The following is a 26,320-nucleotide window of genomic DNA, read 5'->3' on the forward strand; positions in this document are numbered from 1 at the left end:
TAATAAATATCAAGTGTTACAGGTCTAGAGCAACCCTGTTATTTCAGTGATGAACTGTTTAGCATGCTTAATCTACCAAAAGAGACAACATTATTTATATCTACAGAAGCTGTTTGCTCAGCATTAGATGGGTCAGGGCACAGTACAACTGCAGGAATTTCTTGAGAGAACAGAGTTTACTCTCTATTAAAAATTATTAATCTAATACAGACAATAATCTTCGTGGCCACAAATGTTATCTTGAAAAAATGAGGATCAAGTTTCATAGGGAAGCTGTGAAAATTCATGAGAAGAAAAATGTGTTCATGGTTACTGGATGCACAGAAGCCTGTCTCCAGAAGTCTGGGTGTGTTGAAAAATGTCTGGAAGACAGCACATGATGAGTAGGAAATATGCAAGTTTCTCCTCTTTGTATCCTTTTCTAAACATCTGTCAGCCACTGTTTGATTTTATTTTAGAGTCAGAACTCCTTCATTGATTGCAGCCAACAGCTACAATTCAATAGTGGTCCAAAACATCAAGGTAGCTTTTCTGAAGCTCTGTAAAATGAGATGAAGATACACTACTATTGAGACATCCTGGGCTGAGGTCATTTCTGTTCCATGTACACTGCAGGAACAAATAGCTTGTAAATGCAGCTTGCTCCAAAAACCACTGCTGCTGGGTCTACTCAGAAAAACATCCCTTAGGCCACCCTTGGGGTGCTGGAAAGTTTTTATGGTCCTGAAGAAGCTCCTTATCTTCTCCCCAGTTTGCCTGGGAGAAATTGTACTTAGTCCTTTGGAAAATCTGGTGAAGAGGGAGTCAGGTCTTGTGACATTGTGCATCTGATCCCTTCATCTTACACAAACACAACTTTAGAGACAGGACAGTGAGCTGGAGTCTAATCCAGAACGATTGGTCCTGTGTAAGTAGGTCAGTGAGGAAGCTTCTGACCATGACAGTGTCTTCCAGCCCTGGCAGCCCTTATCAATACAAGCAAATATGATAAATACTTCCTTGAGCAGACAACAGGAGATGAAGGGTCTGATTGAGAGAGCTTGTGTGTTTGTTCTAGAAAGGTAAAACAAGTTTTGTTTTAAAAATACAACTATTTCACTATTCCAGTTGTTTGGAAAGAGCTCAGTAAAGTGCTTTAAAAACCCAGAGGGCATCCAATCACTCAGCCTGGGCTGTCAGATTGCAGGAACATCTGCATTAGCTCATTCATAAATGCTTTATTTTACATGTACTACCATTTTATGGCAAAAAGAATCAAAACCAAAGTAAATCCACTCTTCCCCTAAAAATTCATTTATTCTCCAATGAGTATATAATACATAATAGTTGTTGGTTCTTTCCTCAAAATCACCTTCTTCCAGTTCAAAAATACCTTTGCACTTTTACTGATGCTCCTGAAACAAAAGTTCCCACAATAAGTTTCTGAAGAGCAAGTTAAATTGTTTTTCCCTGTTAACACCCATCTTCAGGGTACTCCTTCCTGTCTGCACAACCAGACCCATTATTAAGCCCAAGGCAGCTCTGCTGTCCTCTAACTTGCTCAGTTTGTGCAGGGGAACATGTTAACAGATAGGACAAAACTCCCTAACCTTCACTGGTTTACTTCAAAGAACTTCAATGAACTGGTGACAGTCTGACTGTTTAATTGCCCTCCACTGATCTCAGAAACCTTTTCAGCTTAGCAGTGTCTTTAGGGCAGCCTGTACCAGAACTGGACAAAGTATTTCAGCAGTTACAGGAGAACCTAAATGCAGATGGAACAGCCTCTGCTTCTATTCAATATTTCATTGTGTGCACAGTAGTAAAAGTCAGATTGTGCACGCACATGCAGTTAATTATCTACCACAGCAAGTACTGCTTCATGCAGTGGGGTCCTTTCTGTTCACACATGGTCTGTATTCCTTGTTCCCAAACGTGAAACTTCACATTTCTCTACAATGAAGCATTCATTTGTGCTTGGTTTATCTAGAGATCCAGATTTGTGCCACTTCTGTCTAAAAAGCTCAGTCTGATACTATGTTTTAAGACATGGCAAACAGTCACTCCAAGACTGTACCAACTTCATCAAGTCCCCACTCAGAATTACATCCAGACCTACCCGGTTTTTAATCCTTTTAACATTTGCCACAGCAAATTTGTATCACTGCTGTTTAAGTTGTCATACAGTATTAAGTCAAACACCTTACAAAAGTCGAGGGTATGCTGCATCCACAAGCAAACCTATCAACTTAAAGTGACATAAAAATAACTTGATAGGTCCTCCATAAATAGCTGGAAACTGGTATTAACAGTGTTTCTCTAAGGTCCTATGAGAGCTCTGCATTTCTTTTCTCTAGGATCCCATCACATGCTCAAAGGCAAATGGAACAGACTAGTAACTTTGTCCCCGATTTCATGCAGTCCCAAGACTTGTCAGGTAGTAGTCCAAGGAGCTTTTGGACAGGTAAAAAAAAAAAAATCTCAAGTGGTAATTGTAGGAAAACTGATGAACCAAATGTTTGGCCATGGCCTTGCCTGGGAAGAGGCACTCACCCAAATTTCAATGAAACAACAGCAATAACTAACTAAAAATACTGCCAGTGATTACATCCTTGTCTCCCCATTGTTATGTCAAGGTGTATTTGCAGGCTTACACCACTGAGGTCATTCACATCTCCAAAGAAAACACGATTTTCTAGTACAAGGGAAGCTTGTTACAGGCCACATGCAAGAGTCTCTGCTGTGTCATTTCCGTGGATGCTTCATGGCAGGTACTAGGACACTGTCATGTGCAGAGCACAGTCTTTGCCCGGATGTCATAAGGTGGAGCTGCACATAACCCCCAAGAGTCACAGCCGTAGCAGGGGGAGTGGAAGGGAAAGCAGAGCTGCTGTTCTATCATCAGATCACAGGATGTAAGGGGTTGAAAGGGATCTAGGGAGATCAAGTACAACCCCCCAGCCAAAGCAGGACCGTATCATCTAGTGCAGGTCACACAGGAACACATCCAGAATGGTCTTGAAAGTCTCCTGAGAATGCATGTTAAATTTATTCAGTGTCACTCTAGGGCAGTGCCATTAGTATTCCTGCCCTGCTATAAATAAAAGCCTTATTGTGAGAAATTAATAGAATGATTCAATTAGGGTGTAAGAATTTTTCAGGTACCATAAATAGAGCACCACAAACATCCACAAAAACTAAATCATGTCCCCACACTTCAAATAACTACCAGGTTAACCTCTCTGTTCCAGGGTTTATGTGCATACTTTGAGGAAGCCATTTTCTTCATACACAAACCCATTCTCTCCACCTTAAGTTGAAAGAAAACCCCATGTGCTCCCAAGTCCACATCATTTTCATTGTGAAGCTCTACTTCAGCAATTCACTACCTCCCTGATTCACAGTATTACACTGACAGCCTCATGGGCTGCCAGTTGATAAAGCACACCATGTGCAGAGCTAACAGAGTCAGGGTTTCTGAGCCCCATGTCCCACAGCTGACTGGCTTTTAACTTCTGGGGAAAGTGTTGGGTCCATTTAATGTTGTTTTTTCCACAACAGAAAATAATTAAGCAATAACAATAGAGGTGGCTTCCTAGACTTAGGGTTGCAGTGCTTCCCAGGCAAAAACAATACAAAATTAAGCTATGTTGAAGGACATACACCTTTATTCTTGTGTCAGACTAAAAGCCACAGAACAACCTCAGTAGCATCTTGTCAGCTTCACCATACAAACTGAAGGGGAGAGGGGGAGGAGAACCCAACCAAACCACCATACAATAAAACACACACACCAAAATAAAACCAACACCCAAACAACCCCAAACCAATAAACCCCCCAAAAAATCATGGCACAGTAAGCTCAGTTAGCAATCAAGTACAGGCTTTTCTAACTGCCCTCTGCTCACCCAACTCAAAGCTGTTGCAGGTGCTTTGCCTCCCACTATTGAGGCTTCCATTAAGAATAAAGACACTTCAGTAGGGAAATAGTGACATGAGCTGTTTTGTTGTAAGACATGGGCAATCACTTAATGTTGCTCAAGAAGAGGAAGTGCTATTGGAAGAGAACTCTATCTCTGTGCCAGTACCACTCACTACTGTGGTTTTCAGATGGCTTTTCCTGTTAACAGTAACCCTGCAAGTTTCCTTACACTATATAGATACATGTACACACACACCCCCATCTCCCAAGAGAAGGGACTTGGAAAGTGAAAAGGGAACGTGGATTTTGTATGCAGTTCTAGGGGTAAAACTTTTACCAAGAGAAGAGTTATGAAGAATCAATCTTTGTCTCTCTGTATCTGTATGTCTGTCTGTGCCTTGCACACACTGGCCAGTTACTTTTCCAGAGAATTTTTATCATTTTGGAATCTGTCCAAACATCTAGCTGATGGAGAGCTTTGAACTTTGTGAAAGGGAAGGAGCATGCAGCTAGGATATAGAAGTAACACATGCAGTTTGGTTTTATTCAGAAGAAATTCAAGTGCTTACACTGTGAAATGAGAACATGAAAGCTGGAGTGAAAGGCCAGGGGAGGTACAAAAGAAGGAAGAGGTAGTGAACTGAGGAAAACACCCTCTCACAATGTAGTTTGAAGATAAACATTGTTTTGGTTTATTAAAACTGAAATTTCATGCTTGACTTGAGCTTAGTTTCCTTGATTTATGTTCTACCTACCACATGTAGTTACCCTTCACACTGGTACCCTCATGAGGGCTCAAGGCTGAGCAATGCTTGTTACTAATTGAAATTTTCTTTGTTCTTTCCACCAGCTCTACTTGAAAAAGATGGCAAGAAAGAGGTGAGACTTAATTTTCAGAGAATTCTTTTGATTTTCAGTATCTGTTGATGTTTAATGATACCATTGAAATCATTCTATTTAAGTGCAGACTACAGACTGTATTGTGAGCAAGCTTATCTGTCAGACAGCTTGCTCAGTATAGTAGATTGTTTCAAACAATACACTCACTGTTAAATTACATGTATCAGATCAGGATAGTCAGAGAGACACTTAATAGTCCCTATAATGAGAAAATATGCTGAATGAAAGCAGGTCTCCAGAATTTTAAAGCAATAGATTACACACACCCCCTTAACTCTACAGGCTCCACTTCACTCACAGCAGAGTTAGTTTACATACAGCAGCAGAATTTTTAACAAAAAGCTGCAAATAACTTCTCTCTCTCAAACCATGCAAGCCAGGGAGAAGATAATTAGAGAGATGCAATAGAGATTTAAAGAGAGCAAATCCTTTTCCACTTTTCAGGGGAAAGAATACAATTAGTCTAACAGTATAGTCTGAGGCAGACATTTACATATTCAGTTAAAAACATGCAGTTAACCTGCTCCAGTTATATTCTAGATCATACTAAAAATCATGTGAGGATTGGGACTTCTTGTGCAGTGGTTCCCTTGGGTCAGGATTTCCCACACCCCTGAAAGTCAGCTAGGCTCCTCCATCTCCAAACAGAGGAATCTGACCAAACAGGATGCCTCTGTGAACTTGCTCACATACAAACTCACTGGTGATTCAGTGATGCCCCTTCCTGCTTTCTGCAGCTCGTAGGGCCACAGCAGCTCAGCATATCAGGCAAGTGAGTAAGCAGAGACAGCAGAGGGAAGTTTGTCCCAATAGACAGGTTTGGAGAATCATTCCAGCTACAGCCCATAAGAAACAAACGTTCTAGGGTCAAGTTGATTCAGTTAAGAGTCAAGTGACCAAAGAAGCTCATGAGCAGGGCCCATTCCACTCTCCAGCAGCTCTGCCTAGTAAGATGTTCCTGCCATTGAAGAGTCACTTTTGTTCAGTCCTGCAGTGGCTGAGAATCTGCATGCCTTAAAGCAATGGCACAGATAAAGCCTTTTAAAGCCCACAGGCAAGAAGGGCATAAGAGCTACTGAAATACAGACACTGGGTACTCAAGTAAGAAGGGGATCCCCTTGCCCTCACTTCTGTTGGTCTACAGTTAGAGGTATCCCCTTGCTTTGTTTAACTGAACTTCATAAGGAAATCTGAAACATTATAAACACCCTTAGCAAAACTATTTAGAATATGTATATCCACAGGAGGAAGGGCTTTTTCACAAGTGCAGTTCAGATCTGTTCAAAGCTCTTCTAAGAAACTCTTAAGTCAACTTAGCATCCATAACTGTAGTTACACTTCTGCAATCCATTAGTCCTCACGGTTCCATTTCATAATTAAAATACTTGCAATTTAAGACTTTACAATAAAGAATGTGCAGTCCTCAGCAGTGTTTCCACTGCTAGTCTATGGAAAACATATGCATGGAAAATACATACAGTGCTTGTATACAGCCATCTTTGGATAGCTTCAGTGAACATTCAACGCTGTCGGTGAGTTTGAGAACTAGAAAAAACCATCGACCGTTGACTGTACCTTGAGGTTTATCACAAACCCTCTGGTAAATGGAAAGCTTTTTCACATATGGTTGCCATTAACAGGTCATGATTTACAGATTATATTAAGAGCTGCAGAGGTTGAGTTTTTCCAGTTCTTCCACTTTCTCCAAAACTGGGGTATAAGAAACGTTTGTTTTTCCTCTTTAACAAAAGTCAAACTTTATCCTAGAGCAGAATTTCTGCAAGACAGTATCTGAGAGCAATGCAAGGTTTGTGTATGGGCAGCACAAAAGCAGCAACATATCCATACCATATGGTATACTTGGAAACAAATCTGAGCATGGTATAAATTTGAAAATAGCAGAATATAGGCCAGACCAGGAGGGAAACCTCCTTTCCATTTGGGCTGGCAACTTGAGCTCCACTGGAAAAAGCTTTGGAATGTCAGTTCATTTGCTTACAGGAACCTGCACTCGATTTCGGCAGCTGCTCACCAAAAACTGGCTGAGGACTGGATCCCTCCCAGCAAGGTCCAGCTGCTCCTGTGACTCACACTGTTGCTTTACAACTAGGAAAGCAAAAACGTCTCCTTCCTTTCAAAGGGACAGAAAACCAAAAGGACAGGCACCTCTGCAGTACCTGCATGGGATTCTTTCAGTCCTGCTTGGGTGCTTAGATGCAGGACTGCTCAGCGGGCTCTAGTAGGCCCATGCCTTCACAGGAGTGCAGACAGCTGTTTTGTCCCCCAGGGACTGCAGAATCCCTAAAAGAAGAATCAAAACATGTGCCAAGGAATATTGTCTTGGGCTGCTCTAGAAGAGATTTTGCAACATGTATAATTTTACTTCTGGATATGGTCACAGATGGGCAGCACTTTCAATAGATACCTGTCTGAGGATCAGAGGAAACTCAGGCTCTTAAGAAGCTAAGGCCATTCCCTTCAAGTGTGCCTTGCACCTTTATATGTTTGCATCATATGTCCTAGTGGCACTAAGGTATCAGAACAAGTCTTTGTCAAAACATGTCAGTAGAGCACAACTCAGCTGAGTTACCAACATCAGAGCCTTCTTGACATAAGGTATGAAAAGTCTTAACCCATGCACAAGTTCAGCATGTCAAACATTCAAACCACCTAGTAGTGGATACAGATACCTCAGTAACATGATGGCATGGTGGTGGTTCTGATAGCCAAGTAGACAACTCAGTGAAGACATGAATGCTTTTAAGCAAAGTGGGTCTCATGATACTGGTCTGATGTGAATACTTCTGGGATGAGGCCTCAGAGGGCAATGTGCTTCTTGGGAACTTTTGAAAAGTAATTTAATGCAAGAATGGGGAAAGTTCAGTGAATGTACTGCTTTCAAGCCCTTGGGGTAACAAGAGAGTCAAGAACCATATAAACTACAAAACATTCTTGACCACAAGAATTTGTAGCATAAAGTGGAATAACCAAGCAAAACAAAACACCTTTACTGAAGGAAAAAAGGCATTTTCTAATGTAGCTTTTAAGTGGAAGACTTTCTACTACTGTGCCTGTGAAAGCATACTTTGCAGAAGTCACCAGGATTTTGTAAAGCCCTGAAACAGTTGTGTGTCCTGAGGTCAGGAAGACTGTAACACCAACTAATCCACCTGAAAACAGTAACACTGGAGTGGTGTGAAGGAACAGCACAGCACATCTTTGGCATCTAATGGCTGCAATCAACATTCATTGCTGTCGGTGGGTTTTTATTTCTATCAACTCACTGATCAATGAATGCAAACTGCGGACCAGCTAGCTAAGAGACTGCTCTCATACAGCTTGGGGCATCTTTCTGGCAAGAAAAGCAACTTACACTTTTTGTTGAACTGTTAAAGAAGTTCTGCCTACCAATAACAGGGTAAGGCAGGTCTGTGGCTCTGCCAGTATCTTACTCAAATTCAGTGTCCTTCACAAGCATTGGTGCTCTGCCACCTGACAGCCACAGTGAAGTTAAACATCTCTCAAAGCATTAAATTCTGGATAAAATAAAGGCTCTTTGTAGAAAATTAGACACTAACAGGGCACAAACCTTTAAGGCATGCTAACTGTACAAAGCATTTTGGGTAACTTGTTTTGAAAGAACAAGCACTTCTTCAATTTGATACTCTAATGAGTTGCTGCAGCAAGACAAGACCCTACCCTCCAGCCCCCCAGACACTCATTCCATGCATTGGATCCTCATGAATCTATTTGTCTGGTGAGGTGGTGGTGGTCTAAAATATATTAAAACATCACAATCCATCCTCAGCACAGACTTAGTCCTTCCTGTCACTTAAGCAGCATCAAGAGATGGTGCTTCCATGGTGTATATTTTACAAGCAGCTTTGTCTAAACATAGAAACCTGATGACCAACTGTCAGGTGCATTTCTGTACAAGTCTGCAAGTACATTAAAAACAGTATCTTTCTCAGTATTTTTGAAGTGTTGTTTAAAAGAATTCTACTTGTGCAAAGTCATTTTCTCATTTATACTACACATCTGAACATGGTGTAGCTTCCACCACAGCTTTACAGCACAAATGAAGGTTTCACTTGAATTCCGTAGTTGGAGCATTGATATATTTATGCTGTAAAGCTGTAGCTTTAGCTTTTTAAATACCTTTCTCCCTTTCCTCTTCCTAGCCCTGAAAATCACCCTCTAGCCACACAGCAAAAGGGTTTATTGATTTTCTCCACGTACACCTGTATGGGAATTCAAAATACAGAAGCCCCAACAGAGATGTTCATCTTTGCAAGGAACTGTGAACATAATTCACTGCAATTACTCTGAATAGTTCATTTCAAACAGGAAAACTACAGTAAAGGGGTCATCTCCCTGGCTGCTAATGCATGACAAGCAAAAGGATTAAGCAAGACACTGTACAGATCTGAAATGCTTGGGATGTACAAACAAGCCTAAGAATGCAGTTTTCTATTCTGTTGTGGAAATCCTCAATTTTTTTTGCTTTAATCCTGTTTGGTAATGACAGCAAGGGGTAAAAAAACAACTGAGGCAGGCAGGTTAGCAGACATGTTCAGAATTTTTCAAAATCCATGCTTGGGAAGTTTTAGATATTTCTGGCACCAACTGTTCAGTCCCTACCGGAGATCACCACCCCACAGAACTGCCTGCCTCAGATACTAGCCAAACCCAACAGATCAGGACAATGCTGAGCACCAGCATGTTCAGTGCTGCTACTACAGAAGCTGGACAGCTGGGGTTGGAGAGGTCTCAGATCTGTCCCAGCAGGAATCACCCAGGCTCATCTATCAACCCCCGGAGCTCTGGCAGACCAGTGACAGCTCAGCTCTCTGCTGCGCTATGAGGACACTGCTGCCCAGCTGTCCACCCAGCAGCCCACCAGCATGTCCATAGCCCAGCTGCTGCAGCTCAGCCTGCCCACCAGCAGTGACAGGTTGATCAAAAGACAGGAAGACATCAGAACAACTCAAGGAGTTCAGTTTATTTAGTTTATCAAAAGTTGATATAAATATCTTCATAGGGAACAGAACTTCAACAAGCATTTTTCAGTTTAGGAAAAGGTAACAGATGAAAACTGTAGCTAGAAAAATTCAGACTAGCAATAATACACAGTTATTTAATGGGGGGAAAAGGTCATTCAGTTCATGCCAGCCAGCCTTGCTTTTAGCATTTGGCAAATACATTCCCATGTGAGAACACTGGAAAATTTAGTTTTCATTTAGCATCTTTTAATGCACAAGAGGCCTGAATAAAGTAAAATCAGAGCTATGCCAGGCTACGAAGGTTCAACATATTAGCCAGTATAGCTTCATAACCTGTACATGCATCTAAACAGAAAATTCAGTTATTCCACATATGCAAGTGAAATTACCTGTTTCCACATAAAAGTGATCAGCTATATGAAAACCTAGCTAGCTGCCTACAAAAGTGTTCCATTAATCAACACAAACTGTGTCCAGTTCTGGGCCCCTCAATTTAAGAAGGACATTGAGACTCTCGAACGTGTCCAGAGAAGGGCAGTGAGGCTGGGGAGAGGGCCTTGAGCACAAGCCCTACGAGGAGAGGCTGAGGGAGCTGGGACTGTTTAGCCTGGAGAAGAGGAGGCTCAGGGGAGACCTTATTGCTGTCTACAACTGCCTGAAGGGTGGCTGTAGCCAGGAGGGGGGTGATCTCTTCTCCCAGGCAACCAGCACCAGAACAAGAGGACACAGTCTCAAGCTGCACCAGGGGAAGTTTAGGCTGGAGGCCAGGAGAAAGTTCTTCCCAGAAAGAGTTGTTACCCATTGGAACAGGCTGCCCAGGAAGCTGGTGGAGTCACTGTCCCTGGAGGTGTTCAAGAGGGGATTGGATGTGGCACTTGGTGCCATGGTTTAGTACTCATGAGGTCTTGGGTGACAGGTTGGACTTGATGATCTTTGAGGTCTTTTCCAACCTTATTGATTCTATGATTCACAACTCCAATTACACAACTTCTCATTATAAAAAGGAACTACATTGCTCATTAGAGAGGAATTACAGTTCAGAGTTTTCCAATGAAAGTGTAAGTCCATCAGCAACATCACAGGTGGAAAGGAGACTGTCCTGACTCTGGAAGGGTTTTGGCAAGTCTGAATATCTGAGTGTTAATTTTAACATCAGCTGGCAGTTAGTCTGCCACATTTTTTAAAATCCAGAAACTTCCCCCCTCAAAAGACAAAAATTTGCAGGGAGCTCAGCCCTCTGAGCACAATAGTTAGGGACCTAGGCCTGCTCCTTCCACCACTGCCAGGGCCTCATTGCCATCTAGTGGATTGTAATGGACAAAAGGCATTTGGTCCCTCGGCACAGCAAATACCACTAGATGGAGTGCTGAGAGAGTCTGGCGTTCAGTAGCTCGGATTTTCAAAGTCTCAAAAAGTTACATGCCCAGAACTGCAGTGAAATTGAAGTGGACTTCCACATGCATTCAGTTTCATGAAAAATCCCAGGCTAGAGATACTGAAACACTTCAAACAGACACTTTTGTCAATGTAATTTACCAGCAGCTCAGGTTTTGATCACTAACAGAAGCATCTACTTCACAGCTTTCACCGATAAATCTCTGATGGCAGCAGTTCTTATGCAGCCCACACAGTGCTGATGTAAATGGTGATGTACACACCTGGTCTATGCTACTTCTGTAAGAAAGAGATGATATGGAAATCCCCATCTCCATGAGCTTTCTCACAGTCTCTACCATGAAGCATAAATTCATATCTTTGGATTATCTCAGAATGAGAAATTCCACCTCATAACATGTGGCAAGAAAAGGAGTACTTACTGCCCATGGAGTTCATAGGAAGGACAGGAGAAGAACTCATCTGCTCCACATCTGTAGCTAATGGGAAAGCAAAAATGAGGAAAAAGTTGTCATGTGCATGTTACCAAGAAGGCTTTAATTTTGAAAGCTTTAATTTACATTCCAATTGAATTTGCATGTCTTTGATCACCTGAGGAAGCTGCTTTGAGAAGCAGTTAAAAATTAACAGTGTTATCCTTCCCTCTTAAGATATTTCTCTCTCATGCATATTACCTGTGGATCTGCTTTTCTGAGCAGTCACTTGTAACCTGTAGCTTGCAGTGGTTTGAGGATATCTATGCAGAACAATTTCTAGCACAAATAAATCTGGAATTATACCAGCTTCATATTGTGTCTAATGAGTTGGTAAGCAGAGCATTACTGCAGAATGAAAGGACATGAAAGTTTCCCCAATACAAAGACAGATCCCCTTCCAAAGACATGCAAATTCATTTCATTTGATCTGGAGCAGTATCAGAAACTAATATCTTTAAGTAAGAGACACTCCAAAAGGCCAACGACAAAACATAGTCAGAAATGACCTGAACCAAATGCCAGATGCTCTCTGCATTTTGGGAGGGGTTCATCTTAACCAGGACCCGAACTAGGCCAGAACCGTGTTTCAGTGACAGGGTCAGCTTTAACTTAAGATTAGGTAAAACAAAGGAATTCTCTGTGGCTTGATCTCTCAAAACAAACAAACAAACAACAGCAAAACCCCCACACCAAATAAACCCCACCCCACACAAAACCCAACACCCCACCAAAAAAAAACCCCACAAAACCCAGCCACAAAACCAAAACCATTCACTCTTAGCACATCACCACAAACACCCAAGTGAAACAAATCCATCTCCATCATTTTGACACTAGTGGATACCACAATTATATATTCTGTAATTTTCCTTTAGATTTAAGACCCAATAAATGCATACTACAAGTTTATGCTCCTAACCACAGAATGCAGTCCCAGAAGCATAACTTCAGCCCACAGCCAGGGTTTGCTGTCAGCCCAAATCCTGTTTCACATTCTTCCAGCTCCCATTTATTCAGACAGTTCCCTGAAGACCACTGTTTACACTGAAAAGTGCAAAGTTCTGCTCTAATAAGGCAAACCACAAACAAATGTAAACACTTCAGCAGACCATTTTTACAGAATGTGAGGGGCAGACAGCAGCAGCTCACAGTCACTTAATCCTCCTGCCATGCTTTCTTGCCACACCTAGCAGGCGCTTCACTTAGAAGCCCACTCAGTGTTGCCACACAAACTGGGCAGCTTGAATTTAACACTTTAAATACCAGCCACCATCAAAAGCAGCCACAAACACAACAGTACATTTATTCAGAAATGCTGCCCTGTTCATTGAATTACCAAGACATTCACTGCCTGGAACATCAATTTATAATCTCGCTTGGCTCTTCCTCGCAGATCTTGAGCCAATGTTCAGAAGACTGCAGGCTACATGCTCGCTGCAGCATTTCCAGCAGTCACACTTGACTGCACCTTACAGGTCTTTGCTATGCTTAAAGAAAAAAAAAAAATCACTCTGCATCTTCTTAATTCCCACCTTCATACTACAGTCTCCCTAAAATGGAAATTGCTAACCCTCTGAAAGAGCCAGCAGGTCACACTAAGTTAAAAAACCACACTCTTCATCTGCAGTATAGTAGTTTTGGACACCTGGAAAGAGTTTTGGGTTTTTTCCTATTTAAAGCTACATTTGCTTTCACATATAGCCAAAATAACCCCAGAAGTGCAGCATTAAAGTTACTTTTATTCCTCCGAGAGCGGTAAGATTCAGCTCATGTAAATACTGGTATTGAGCACAACTGAGCTTTCAGAAAGGTTGAAGTAACAGATTAGCAGATGGTCATTTAAAGGTTACCTGCTGCTCTCTGGCAAAAAAAGAGGTCAACTGCCCAACACACCAGCCAGATGGCACAGAGCAGCTCAGAGCAAGCGGCCAGCAGCGGTCTGTACCACTTGAGAAGCCATTGTGTAAGTAACAGTCACTCAGAGTAGTAAGCTACACCTGCAAACATCTGCAATAGTTTATCAAGTATCATTCAAAAAGCAACCCAATAATGCATGTGCCTTCTGAAGAGAAACTTCCAAGTGGTAAGCATTTGGAGATAGCCAGGGTATTAAATCCCATAGTTCAGATTGCTCACTGTAACACCCTGTTAAAGGCTGTAAACAAGACAAGTGTAACAGTATTTCCAGGCTATGCTTGGAAAAGGTAAAATAATTTCAAACATGACCTGAAGTTAATTACTAAGATGTTCACCAGGCTCTACGGTCACAGCTGTCTGGTTGGTCAAGTTTGAAGTTACTCAGATTGCCTCAGTGTCCTGTCAAGTGCTGCTGTAACCCACACAATGCTGCACCCAGCAGCTGGCTGAGGGCTCACAAACTGTGTGGATATGGAGTGTAGCAAGGTTATGGTGTCATAATAGTAGCAACACCTCAACACTTCTGTTCTTGTGCTACTAGCAGATGGGTATTTTTAACCTCTTAGTCTCAAAATTGTACTTCAGAAATGTGTATGAAGTATAACAAGTACTCATCCTACAGCTTCCTTTGGGTCAGTGGATTTTGAACTCTCATCCATGTAAATCAGTATTAAACATTTCAGACAGCTCTTTACGCAACACAGCAACGTCGGTTTTGTTCTCTTATCCCTAGCCTCTCATGCCGCCCTGCAGCCCTTTGTCTTCACAATTTTATGCAATACAAAGCTAAAAACAATTCAGCTAAGAGAGGAGATATGGATTAACAACCAGCTAAGATTTTGGAAACTCTAAAGATGAAAAGGACAAAAGTCTGCTCCGCTATGAAGAACAGCTGCTGCCAATACAACTATTTACCCTCTGACCTCTCCTCTGCCCAGTGAGTGAACAGTGCCAATTGTTTTCTTGTATTATATACTGTTTACAAGCCCTGAGTGGCATGAAAGGAATTAATAATTTAGCTCATGGAGCTGATGACCTTTATTGGGGTACCCCTACTTGCTGAGCAGAAATCAGAGCAAAAAGCTCTCTTGAAGCCACAGGGTTTCTTTAAGAGTTTTTCACTTTACAACCTAATTGGCCACCATAACATAAATCAATTATTTCTCCTGTTTTAAGCAACAATGCTACCTATTCTCAGCCCCTCAATTTCTAACTTCCCTTGCATCAAGCCAGGCCTTGTTCTTTGACTTTTACAATTGTCTGGTAAAAACCACAGCAAGGACCGCTCGGAGAACTTTCCAGGATTAGGAACATTTGGGAACACCACCAAAAAGAGGTTATACTATTTTGAACTTCTCTTGACCTCTGACTGCCCTTGTCCCTGTTTATGCTAATTGAAGGGGTATACAGGCTACTCCTAGAAATGAACTTAGCCTGAACCTGTGACATAGCATTGGACTTTGAAGGTATCAGTGCATGAGTTTTGGTGCCTCTTCCCCAAAGGTCATCATCTTACATACAGGAAGAGTACAGCAGGTAAAACATGGTACCCTGAACAAACAGAGGCATACCCAAGATCAGAATAAGCAGAACATGGTGATTCAATGAGTTGCATCTTCCACTGCTTCTGACCAGCTGCTAGCCTGCTGAAGATCAATCACACACATGGATCTGTTTGGTAGTGCTTCTGGGGTTGCAACAGAAGGACATTTGCATAGTAAAATCTCAGTAAGTTGGAAAATGACTTTTGTATAAAGTCTCTGAAATGCATATGCTAAAAATGGGAATTCTAACCTTAAAAAAATGCAGACAATGTAACAGGATTATAGCTTTCTCCCTCCAAAAGATGAATCTGAGGCATCAGAACTTCCCAGGTAAGAGATGACAATAATATCCCTAGGAACTTGCAGTAGAATTACACTTCTGTTACCACTGAATAATTCAGGTTGGAAGGCATTTCTGGACCTTGTGTAGTTCAATCTTGCACTGGAAGCAGACCTAGTTTCAAGGTTGGATCAGCTTGGTCAGGGGTCTGTTCACTCAAGCATGTTCCCAAGCAGAGAGACTCCACGGCCTCTCTGGACACCTGTTCCAGTGCTGCATCACTTTTACTAAGCTTTTATCTTCCTCCCCAAAATGCCTAGTAGGAATTTCCTTTGTTGGAACTCATTGCCACTGTATTGGCCTTTTGCCATGTACCTTTGAAGAGCCTGGCTCCATTTTCTTCCTACAGCCACTTTTAAACAACTGGGAGACTGCCACTTAATCCCCACTTAGCCTCTTCTCCAAGCTAAACAAATGCAATCCCCTCAGCCTGCCCACACTTGTCACGCCTTCCAGCCCCCAACCATCTCAGCAATCCTCCAGTGGGCTTGCTCACCACCAGCACACCCTCCTCATTCATGAGGTTCACCAGGACTCCAGGTCCTTTTTGCAGAGCTGCTCTCCAGCCTGTAGTGTTTTATGTGGTGATTACATTCCAGATGCAGGATTTGACAGTTGTCTGTTTAACTTTGAAGTTTCAATCAACCCTTCAGGTTATTGAGGTCCTTCTGAAGAGCAGCTGTGTCCTCCAAAGTATCAATCTGGTATCATCTGCAAGTCTGATGAGTGCACTCTAAACTCTATCCCATCATCCAGATGGTTGATGGAACTGCTAAATAGTACTGGTCCCAATATTGACTCCCAAGGACAGAGTAACTGGCCACCAGTTAGTATGTGAACTTTTAACTGCTACCCTTTGAACCAGATAGCACAGCTAAGTTTTTCACCTACATTTGCCTTATAGCCGTGAAAAAAGCCTTGCTTGAGGTAAAAAAGGTTAATGACAGAATTGTTCTCTCCTCATTCAGGGATCCAGTCACTTTATCACAGAAGGAATAAGGTTGGCCAGGCAGGACCTCCCCTTGGCAAATCCACAGTTAATGTTCCCAATTACCCTCCTGTCCTTCAAATGCCTGGAAATATCATTCGAGAGGATTTGCTCAATGCTCTTCCCAGGGAGAGATGAGCCTGACTAGCTTGCAGCTCCCCAGATCAACTGCTACTCAGCAGAGCAGAGTTAAAGGTGATTCATTATCCCTTATCAGCTAAATTTTACTATACAGAGACATTCCTCCCCTTTCCCCTACATCGAGTAGAGCTGCTTGGCTCACCTCAATACTCAAAGCACTGTTTGGAGAGAGGAGTGGAGAGTAAGGTCATTTCATGATAAATATTTAATTATTTTCATTAACATGGAAAACAATCACAGAGCCTGCTTACCAACAGAACTGAAACATTCACAGCTTCATGTTCCATGCAAAGGCTGTACCTGCACCTTATTCCTCAGTAAACACTATACAGACTGGGATTTTAAATGCCTGTTTACATTCCAGTAAAATTCTGTCAGCATGGTATCTGATTTATTGATGCCATCAAAAGTCACAGGATTCCTGAAATGCCTCCTGAGACACAAAAATCAAAGCAGAAAGGAGATGCATGTTGCTGTGGTATCAGCTTTACCCCACATTCTGGGCTGGATTTCCAGAAACTGCCTGCATTTTCTGAAGCAGAGCACAGTGCCCTTCTGGCCAGCTGAGCGCTGCTGCTGCTTTGGGACATTCAGCAGGCTCTTCTCCTGTAAACCAGGGCCAGCAGCTGGAAGTGCTCCCAGAGCCACCACTTGGTAACAGCCTGGTTCATCAGGGCTCCTCCTGGCCAACTTGTTCCTCTGAGGGAGGGTTCATACAAATTCAGAATCTCATTTTAGACTTCTAGGCTACAGAAAAGGAAGACTTGGTACACTGCCAAGAAGCAAAGCTTTTTTAGAAAGGTAATTACGATGAAGAAAGCCTCCAGGCATGCCCTAAATGGAAAGTGACATTCACTTATTGTGAGCCATCAGAAGAGCTCCAGAGGTGCCCTGGGTATTTATTCACAGGGAACTGAAACTACCATAATCAAGCCTAAAAACCATCTCTTAAAGCAGCTTCTTCACCTGTGAGTTGAGATTTGTATTAATCTTTCTCCACAGGTCAATAATGAAATGTTTTACAACCTCTTGGTGACATTTCCTTGTCAAGCAGTTTATTTGGAACCAAAATTAGTGTTTTTAAATAAATAACTCAATTCCCAAGAGAAGCTGGACTTCAAAGCATTGAGACAGAGCATCAGTACCACAGTATGTCCACATTCAGTTATGACAGACAAATGAAGAGTCCAGAAAACAGCATTTGCCTTCTTCACAAGGCTTATCCACTTCTAAAAGCACATTTGACTTGAGAAAAAGAAAATCCTACAAAATAAAGGTAAGGACTCACTGGATAATAGAATTAACTTGGATCACACAAGATTAGAGATGCCACTGGTACTTTAAATGTTAACATCAATCCAGATTAATACTCATCTACTAATAACAGCATGCAGAGTATGCCAGAAATCATGCTGCAAATCAGGCAGTGTTTCCAGAGGTGACTGCTTCCAGACACCAACCAGTCAGGCTAGAAACAGTACTGTAAACGAGCCTCTTCACCAGACAGCAGGTAACATGGCTCTTAATTCAGCAGCCAGTGCATGAATAGCACTGACAAACTGGGATCCTGGAGAAGCACTGACATGTGAGGAGTCTGAAAACAGCTTTTCCCCTAACCTCAAGGTTAATTAATTTAGGAGCATTTATCTTCAAATTTTAATTAGTGGAGATAATGTTACAGCTTCTAACTCTAATGGACTTAGATGCACACTGCCAATGCCTGCTAGGGCTTGGCTTGCTGCACTAGCCTGGAGAGGAAAAGACTAACTAGTACTTACTAGTGGATGAATCGTGCTCTGTGGGAGGATCTCGACAGAATCCTAGAATGTGAAAAATAGGTGTAAGCACTACATGTTGAAACAAGTTTCCTCATTGTTACCACACATACACAGAAAGACTGAATCATCCACATCGACCACTTGAATGTATAATCAACATTAAAACAGCATTAGAGAAAGCTTTATAACTGCCTGGGTACAGCACATTTCTGTAGTGCTCAATTATGAAATGAGATGGTTGGGTTGCAGCAAATATGCTACCAGGGAAATGTTGGCATTCTGCATTTCAACCTACAAGCCAACCTACAAGCCTTACAGTTCAGCACATGGAGGTTACATGGTTTAGAAGTGTGATACATTCTGTATTGTATAAATCAGCCACCAGCTGTAGCTCTCACTGCGCATCACACAAGGACCAAATCAATGAATGAGCTTAACATTGGGAGGGGGGAGCCATGGCTGTTGCTCTTTCGTTTTTGCAAGGTCTTATTTCCTACAGGCCATCTCAAAGCTTTTTGTGGCTCATGATGCAATAAATATCCTGCCCATCAGTGGCAGCAGGATCAACCCAGGGTGTCCCATGCCTGTGGGACACCGAGTGACCAGGGTGAGGCTGCGGAGAGAGCAGGCATCTGCTCTGTGGCAGATAGAGGACAGCACCACACACCACAACTCATCTGAGGTCCTGTCAGGGACCAGCACACATCCTAAGCTGCCCCCAGATAGAGAAGTGGCTGATAAACTGCAGCTTTTCAGTACCCTGGAACCAGACAGTCACAGCTCACCACGACCACCATGCTTGCTATGGAATACGTTACAGGCATCTCACTTGTGAAATTCAATGACCTACAGCCTTCCAGTCTCATTGACTACTTCTTTCAGCCCTGCCAATACCAGGATCTTGGGGTTTGTTGGAGTGAAAAGCTTACATTAAGCATTTGGCCTCCCAGGGATGGGGATTACATACAGGCAAGAATCAAAGGAAATTCGATTCTCCCCCCACCTACCTCTCTGCCCACTGTCTACAGTGTTTGCAAACCGCATTAGCTCCTGCTGCTTCCAATTCCAGAAACCCTTCCCTTTCTCTTTGGGGCTCATTCCAGCCACATCTGTCTACTGCTATAATCTCATTTTGCAGTATGGCACATCTCTTAACTTCTAATTGTGGTAGCACATCTAAGCATCTTGAAATGCACATCAGAAGCTGTTTGACAGCTAGAGAATATTCTTTGGGATAGACGCAGCCTTCCTAACATTTGGATATTTGTGGATGTTTGTCTCTACTTGCACTAGGAAATTACTTCAAGTGCAGGAAAAATATCTGCATTTTTTATGAATGCTCCCATTCCTCTCAATGAAAAAATAGTTTGAGTGCATTTAATAGACACTGTTGTTCTAAGGAGCACTCTGAAACTGTAGTTTAACTTGATAAAATAATGCAGGAGTTCATGGGTTGCTTTTTCAATTTCAGGCTAACATAAGAGTACAAGTTTTATAACTCTAAAATTGTTACACACATTGCTAAGGGAAATCTGTTCTTCCTTTTGAAGCTGAGTGATCCACTAGGTGAGCAAACAAAACTGTTCAAAGATCACCATTTTATACATTTTTTCCAAAACCAGGGTAAATAATCAGTAGCTGTGATTTACCATTCATTGTTTTTAATGCAGTTCAAAGAAATCAACTCATCAGTAAACAATCTCCCATTGTACTAACAGCTGGAGATGTGGAGTGTATCAGTGTCTCTTGTACATGCACAGAATTTGTCCCCTATTCACTTCAGGAAAGTAAGATCCTGCTCACAAGCAGGCTGACTGTTGCCTCTGCCCACCCCTCCCCACACACTCTGTGCTGCCACCCTTCAGCCATCTCCCCCCGTCTGCCTGACATCCAAAGCCCCACTGGGCAGCATGGCCACAGCTGCCACCCACCAGCAAGCAGCAGCCTGTGCTCACACCAAAAGATCACAGCCAGGCCCATAGCTGGGGTGTGTGCACTTCAGTGAGCCACTTAAACACAAATCATCACTGAAGCCAAGGAGATACCACTTGTGACAAGGTGCCTGCACTCTCCTGAAAGCCTTGATGTGCTAAAGCAAAACAAGCACCACAGAAAGCCAATGACTTCAATGGGCAGTGAGTCTAATTACAAGAAATCAAGCAAAATTTCAGGGGCAATTCAGGCTGATGTTGGTCTTGTGTGGGGGCGAGAGAGGAGATTCAGTACTTCACTGCATCTGCTGGGAATCCACATGAGCCTTCCAGCTACCTGAGCTATATCATGCTCATCTGCAAAACCTCAGTGCAGGGAAAGTGCACTTCAAATGATTAGAGCCACAAGAAGTCTTCAAATGCTTTAAAGTTGTAGCTTAATTTTTAATCCCTGTGACAAGAGCTGTGAAGGGCTTGTATTCCCGGTGTTCTGCAGGTGGGTGCTGCAGCATCCATATGGCACAGCCATCCTTGAGAAGGCATCACTCAGTGCTACCATTAGGGCTGTTCCCTTTCTACAAGGCCATCGACCAAACAGCCGAGGGAGGACAAAACACAGGCATGGCAGTTAGCTGCTAAGCATCCACCCTCCACGAACCTCAGAAGTAATTCTTGCTTTCTTGACAGCATTCTCAGCTTTAAACAAGGGACAGAGTGCTGTAGACAACTGGCATAGTTTCAGTTCAGACATCTCTGTATTAATAAAATGATAAAAGCCAAAGTGGTGGGTAAGCACCCAGCAGCTCTGCCAGCTTCCAGCAGTGATTGAGCCTCCCCTCACTTGCCAAGCTCAGAGTGGACAACTGCTGCACTCCCTTTGCGAGGCTCTGAAGGGCTAAAGTCCACCACAGCCCACAACTGTTCTGAAATTATTTTTCTGTTAACTGTCTCAACAGTGCTTGACATCTTCATACTTACAAACCAGAGACTCTTGAGTTCTCACTTCATATGTTAATTAGAAATTAATTAGTCTAAAAATCAGAATAAGAGCCCCCCCTCTGAGGCACTCCCTGCTGTTCATCACTGTCATGTTTCACAGATGGTCATGTTCTGCTTGGCCAGCAGTGTGGGGTAAGGTTTGTCATTTGAGCACAAGCCTTCTGCACTCCCACCACAACCACACACCGTGTCCAAGCCTGAGAACATCTTACTCTACTGAAGAAAAAAAAATCAGCCCAGTTTTACCAGACCTGTGGTGGTCTGAGTAAGATGAGGAGGACTCTAGCATGGTCCTGATGCTGTGGAGAGGGCCCAGCTACACAAGAACAGCTGCAGCAGGAGCTACCAGCACGCTCAAGTCAGTTTCACTCCAGATTCACATGAACTGAAGTTCAAGCAAACTGTTTTTAAACTATACACACTTAAGTGGATATAAACCTAAATATAAGAGAAAGACTAGTATGTACATTATGGCTTACTCCTAGCATGTTGTGAGCTTCAGGGGGTTATCCTCCTTACTAACCAATACAACAATTTCATAACAACAAGTTTCAAAATTACTATGCAAGGCTAGTACCCTAGAAGCTCAAAAAGTCGAAGGGAGAAGGCTTCAATATCATTTGACATCAGACTAGTGCTGAACTACAAAAAAAAACCCCACCAACTCAGACATCACCAGCTCCATAAGAAAGCTGCAGAGCTAGAACAGAGCCACAGCCCTCAGGATTTTCCTGTAACAGTAGAACTGAAACTGTTTAGAACAAGTGAATCTGTATCTTCACTGACTATGAAAAAAGGGAGCTTTTTAAAAAGCTATTAATGAGAAACCCAGATGGGTAGTTCAGTGGGTAAGCCATTACAGTAAGCCCTCAATTAAAAAAAAGGGGAATAAATTTCCAAGCAGTTAGGAGTGAGCAGTTCTATTCTCTGGTTGTTTCTGCATATAGACCATTTCTCTTTCTCAGAGAAGTACTTGGCAGCCATTCCACACAGCCACTCTGTGCCTCCTGCACATTCCGATTCTTGATTTTTCAGTGTTCACCCACTGAAACATTTACCAAACAGCACAGTACCTCACTGTCACTAACCTCTTTTGCCAAGGAGAATGGTCATAAAATTTTACTTCAAGACAGCTTTAGATTCAAGGTCATTTCAAAGCTTTTAATAACCAGGGTTTTAGGATTGTCCTCAGCATTTGGGAGCAGCTGAATCTTACTCAGTGGCTCATTCAGTCTTACTCTGTATCAGCTGTTACACACATGCACCATTTTAAATACCTGAGGCAACCACAGGAGGACTTGCCAGCTCACCTCTGGCATCAGCCAGCTACATCCACACACTCCAAGACTTGCAACACCCAATAAACCACTCCATGGTGTCACTTAGAGTTGTGTATTAAACACTGAGATTTGACAAACTTAGGAGTATTTGTGATGCAGCATTTCTCAAGTTTTAAGGGTTAGAAATGCTCCTTCTCAGCAGGTATAGGATGTACTGAACACTGTTACTCCTAAGGTAGTTTACAGAAAATATGCCAGGAAATTGACTTAGTGTTTGACATAAATCTTGATTCATCTTTTCCACAAAGGCAGCACAGAGACAGCTGGTCATTCCCCTCAGCCCCACAGGCAGTGTCTATCAGAATAGCCTATCCATGGTTCAAGTCAGGCTTGGGGTCCTGCTCATCTGTCCTCAGGCTCTGGGGACCCAGAGAAACCTCTGCCCCTCCAGTCACCCTCTAGCCATGCCTGGAGGAGCAGCAGGCACAGCCCAGCTCTCCCAGACAGAGGCAAAGCCCCACGTGGAAGCTGGTGCACAAAAGGCTCTTGCCATGGAGGCTTTTGGCTTCCCACCATGGCAAAGCACTAGCACTTTGAGTGCATTTGTAAAGCAGTGAAGTGCTAAATGTGTTAAAGGTACAACATTTGTTTCAGGTTTCTGTAGTTACTGAACTAGAAAATAGGCACCTCAGACCACACAGCCAAACTTGTGTCATGACAGTCCCACCACTAATAACACACACTGAAGAACAAAGCAGCACCGGAACCACCTCCACAAGCCAGCAGCTAAGCCAGGGCTAGCACAGCCCCTGCAACTACCCACAGCCACCCAAGCCCATGTGTATACCAGGCATCAGCAGAGCCACACGGAGCCAGAGCTCATTAGGTGCATCAGCTCAATGCAAGAAATGTTTTCCTGATGAAGGAACTCCAGCAATCTGCTTGCCAACTATTTTTCCATAAATACTATAGCAATTCTTATGTAACTGCTGTTGCACAAGTCTCCACAGAAAGAACAAAGTTATAAACAACTCTTGCTCCAGTTTACAGCATCTTCCTAGAAAAGATTTCAAAAAATCCCTCTCCACTTGCTACAATAAAATATCCTACCAGTGCTGACTGCTTCTGTTTACTTATTGAGCAACCTAAATAAATGTAGATCTTTAAAAGCTAAAAAGGACAACCACCACCCAGGGGTACATTTCTTCCCTAGCATCAGTCTGAAATAAGAGTCACTTCCACATAAAGTTGTTTCACAAAGAAAGTGCAAAACTTTAACATTCTGATCCCCTAGATAAAACCATCATGCTGCTGTATTTGCTGCTTACAGAACACACAGGTTTGGGGACAGGAGATAAAACATTCACCTATCAGCTACAGAAAGGTAAAGAAAGAAAAAAACCACTCAAAACATGGCTCACTAGCACTGGAAACAAAACCTTTAGTTCAAGCTTAAGTTGCCCAATCAACATTAAACTGTTTTCTTCACAAATTGCCTTTTACAAAAGACTGGTTTCTCTATACCAAGGGTGTAAGTTACAACTTGTGAATAAGCAACACAACACTTTTTTCCTCTGTCAACATGAAGGGACATTTTTGGTAGGCCAGCAATCCTCGTTTCCCACATTGTGTGATTGATTACGCTCTACCCCTTAGAAGAGTTGATTGGTTTCCTGGTGCCAGGAAAATGATTGATGAATATTTCAAGCCATGGGCCTCTCTTCCTGCTGGGTGTCCTTTTCACATGGCTCCAATGGGCCTGGGGATTTTTTCCAAGACTAGGAAGTGTCATTTTTATGGATATCATCCTGTGATAGGGACAGTTCACTCAGTGGAGGCCCTATGTAAATCAAAGTGAAATACTAAAGGTCAACTCAAGTGTTAAGATGACAGACCCATACAGCATGTCTCAGGTAAGCAGGAAAACAGCAGTGGGCAAATAAAAGCTTTAAAGACAGCAGGGAAGGCAAGAGGCACTGAGTAGCTGTGCTGTCAGCTGCAAACTGGTAGTAGCAAGCTAGCACACAACACTGGCACTGAACACATTTCCTTCATTTTCTTCCACTTTGTGACACAACAACAGTCTCATCAGACCCAGTCTGGTGGGAGCTTGGTTCCTTCCTTCAAGAAAAGAAAAAAAAAATACTTTAAAGCCCAGATGAGCATTCTGCCTGGCAAGCACCAACTACAAATTTCCAATGAGGCAACAACAATCACTGTTACCAACATAAAACCACCAGAGTTTTATGAATCTTCAAACCCATTCCCAAGCATCTCAGCTAGCACTGACTTTTCATTTTAAAATAATGTAATTAATATATCTTCATTTTTATAGGTGTTCAAGTAAGCTGGTTACTCTGACACCACACAAGTTACCCAAATCAGTCTTTCATCACAAGACTGCACTACAGACAGGATCACAAAATCCCAGAGCTCTACCACAACTGCTCTAATTTGAACTAGTTCATGCAATACCACCAGAAAAAGCTCTTCCTGCTACCAGTTCTAGCTTTGCTGCTGTGTAGAAACTCAAGCCTTCATGACTACTGCTATATATATACTGGTATGGAACTGTAGTGGCAAAACATTGCTCAGTTGTACTAATCAGCCATGCCAAAGAATACCATCTTCACAGAGCCTGCTTGGAAGGAGCTGGATGATTCTGTGCTCAGTATTAATCTACCCAAAAAAAACCCTTTGGTGTATATAAGCAAACAAACCCTCTCAACAAATCTGGAACACTCCTGTGAGTGAGGTATAGTCATATGTAGAGATCCAAACCAAGTTCTTGTCGTACCCAAACCACTCAAAGTGGGCTGAGCAAAGCAATCCCAGCCCCTGCTAAGCTGATACCCTGATTTAGCCCCAGGAAAAGCCTACCTTAAAAATCAAACCCTGAGCTTACGTGCTACTGCAAAATAAGCCAAGATCTCAGCTGCACTGTTACCCACTTTAAACAAAAGCCCCAGTAACAAAGAACTCTATATTCCACTAAGTTATTTGTGAGTAAGAACAATCACTGCTCATGATCTCCAGAATGGGTTTTTTTTCCTTACAGCTGTTGATAGAACAGACAAAATAGAGTCTCCTGGTGAAAGTGTACACAAGATCTAACAATAGACTTAGGAATAACTCTTTGTATGCATTGCCTAAGAAGGTTGCAGCTGTGAGAATGAAGGGAAAAAAAAACCCAGGCACAAACTGGAAGACAAGTGGGTGCTTAGCAGAACTTCCAGAGACCTTAAGTTCTTTTATTTTTTTAACTACAACCACAACTTCCATCCTTTAATCACTTGGCTTCAGGATCTGAGGGCTCCAAAACAGTTCTTACAGATAAAGCCCATGCTTCTCAGCAGTGCCAGCGTCAGCCAATTAAAATAAACCCTAACGTTTATAGGAGCACCGTGTTCATTCAGTTTCAAACAGCGTACACCTGCTCATGGGCTCACCTGCAGAGAATCCACCACACTGATAGGAGGACCGTGGAACCTTTAGAACCATGCACCGTTGTTGCAATTCCTGTTGGAATAGCTGATGGGGTTTCATATGACAAGAGAATTCTGTGACTGAGTCTCAAGGACTTGAAAATTTCAGATTTCCATGAAAAATATTTAAGGTTTCCATCAAGTTTTTGCTGAGAGATCTCCAGTCAAGGACATCACAGCAGTCTGTAGTCAGCCCAGCATTAGAGCCTCAGCAATTTTTTAATCAGTTCTTCCTGATACAT

The 26,320-nt window shown here is 42.5% G+C and overlaps 1 protein-coding gene across 2 annotated transcripts in view; it reads right to left on the reverse strand.

The window, feature by feature from the left end:
- NR6A1 (nuclear receptor subfamily 6 group A member 1) overlaps positions 1-26,320 on the reverse strand; it is an 84,555-nt gene that overhangs the window by 54,260 nt on the left and 3,975 nt on the right. Inside the window, exons 2-3 of one of the 2 annotated variants that reach the window (XM_054174193.1) lie at positions 18,384-18,425; positions 11,622-11,678 (exon numbers count right to left, since the gene is read on the reverse strand). In XM_054174193.1, coding sequence (XP_054030168.1) covers positions 11,622-11,678; positions 18,384-18,425 — 99 coding nt within the window. The remainder of the gene's footprint in view (positions 1-11,621; positions 11,679-18,383; positions 18,426-26,320) is intronic. The other variant, XM_054174194.1, reaches the window with a different exon arrangement.

Source organism: Dryobates pubescens, chromosome 29 (assembly GCF_014839835.1).
Source record: "Dryobates pubescens isolate bDryPub1 chromosome 29, bDryPub1.pri, whole genome shotgun sequence".
NCBI classification, from domain to species: domain Eukaryota; kingdom Metazoa; phylum Chordata; class Aves; order Piciformes; family Picidae; genus Dryobates; species Dryobates pubescens.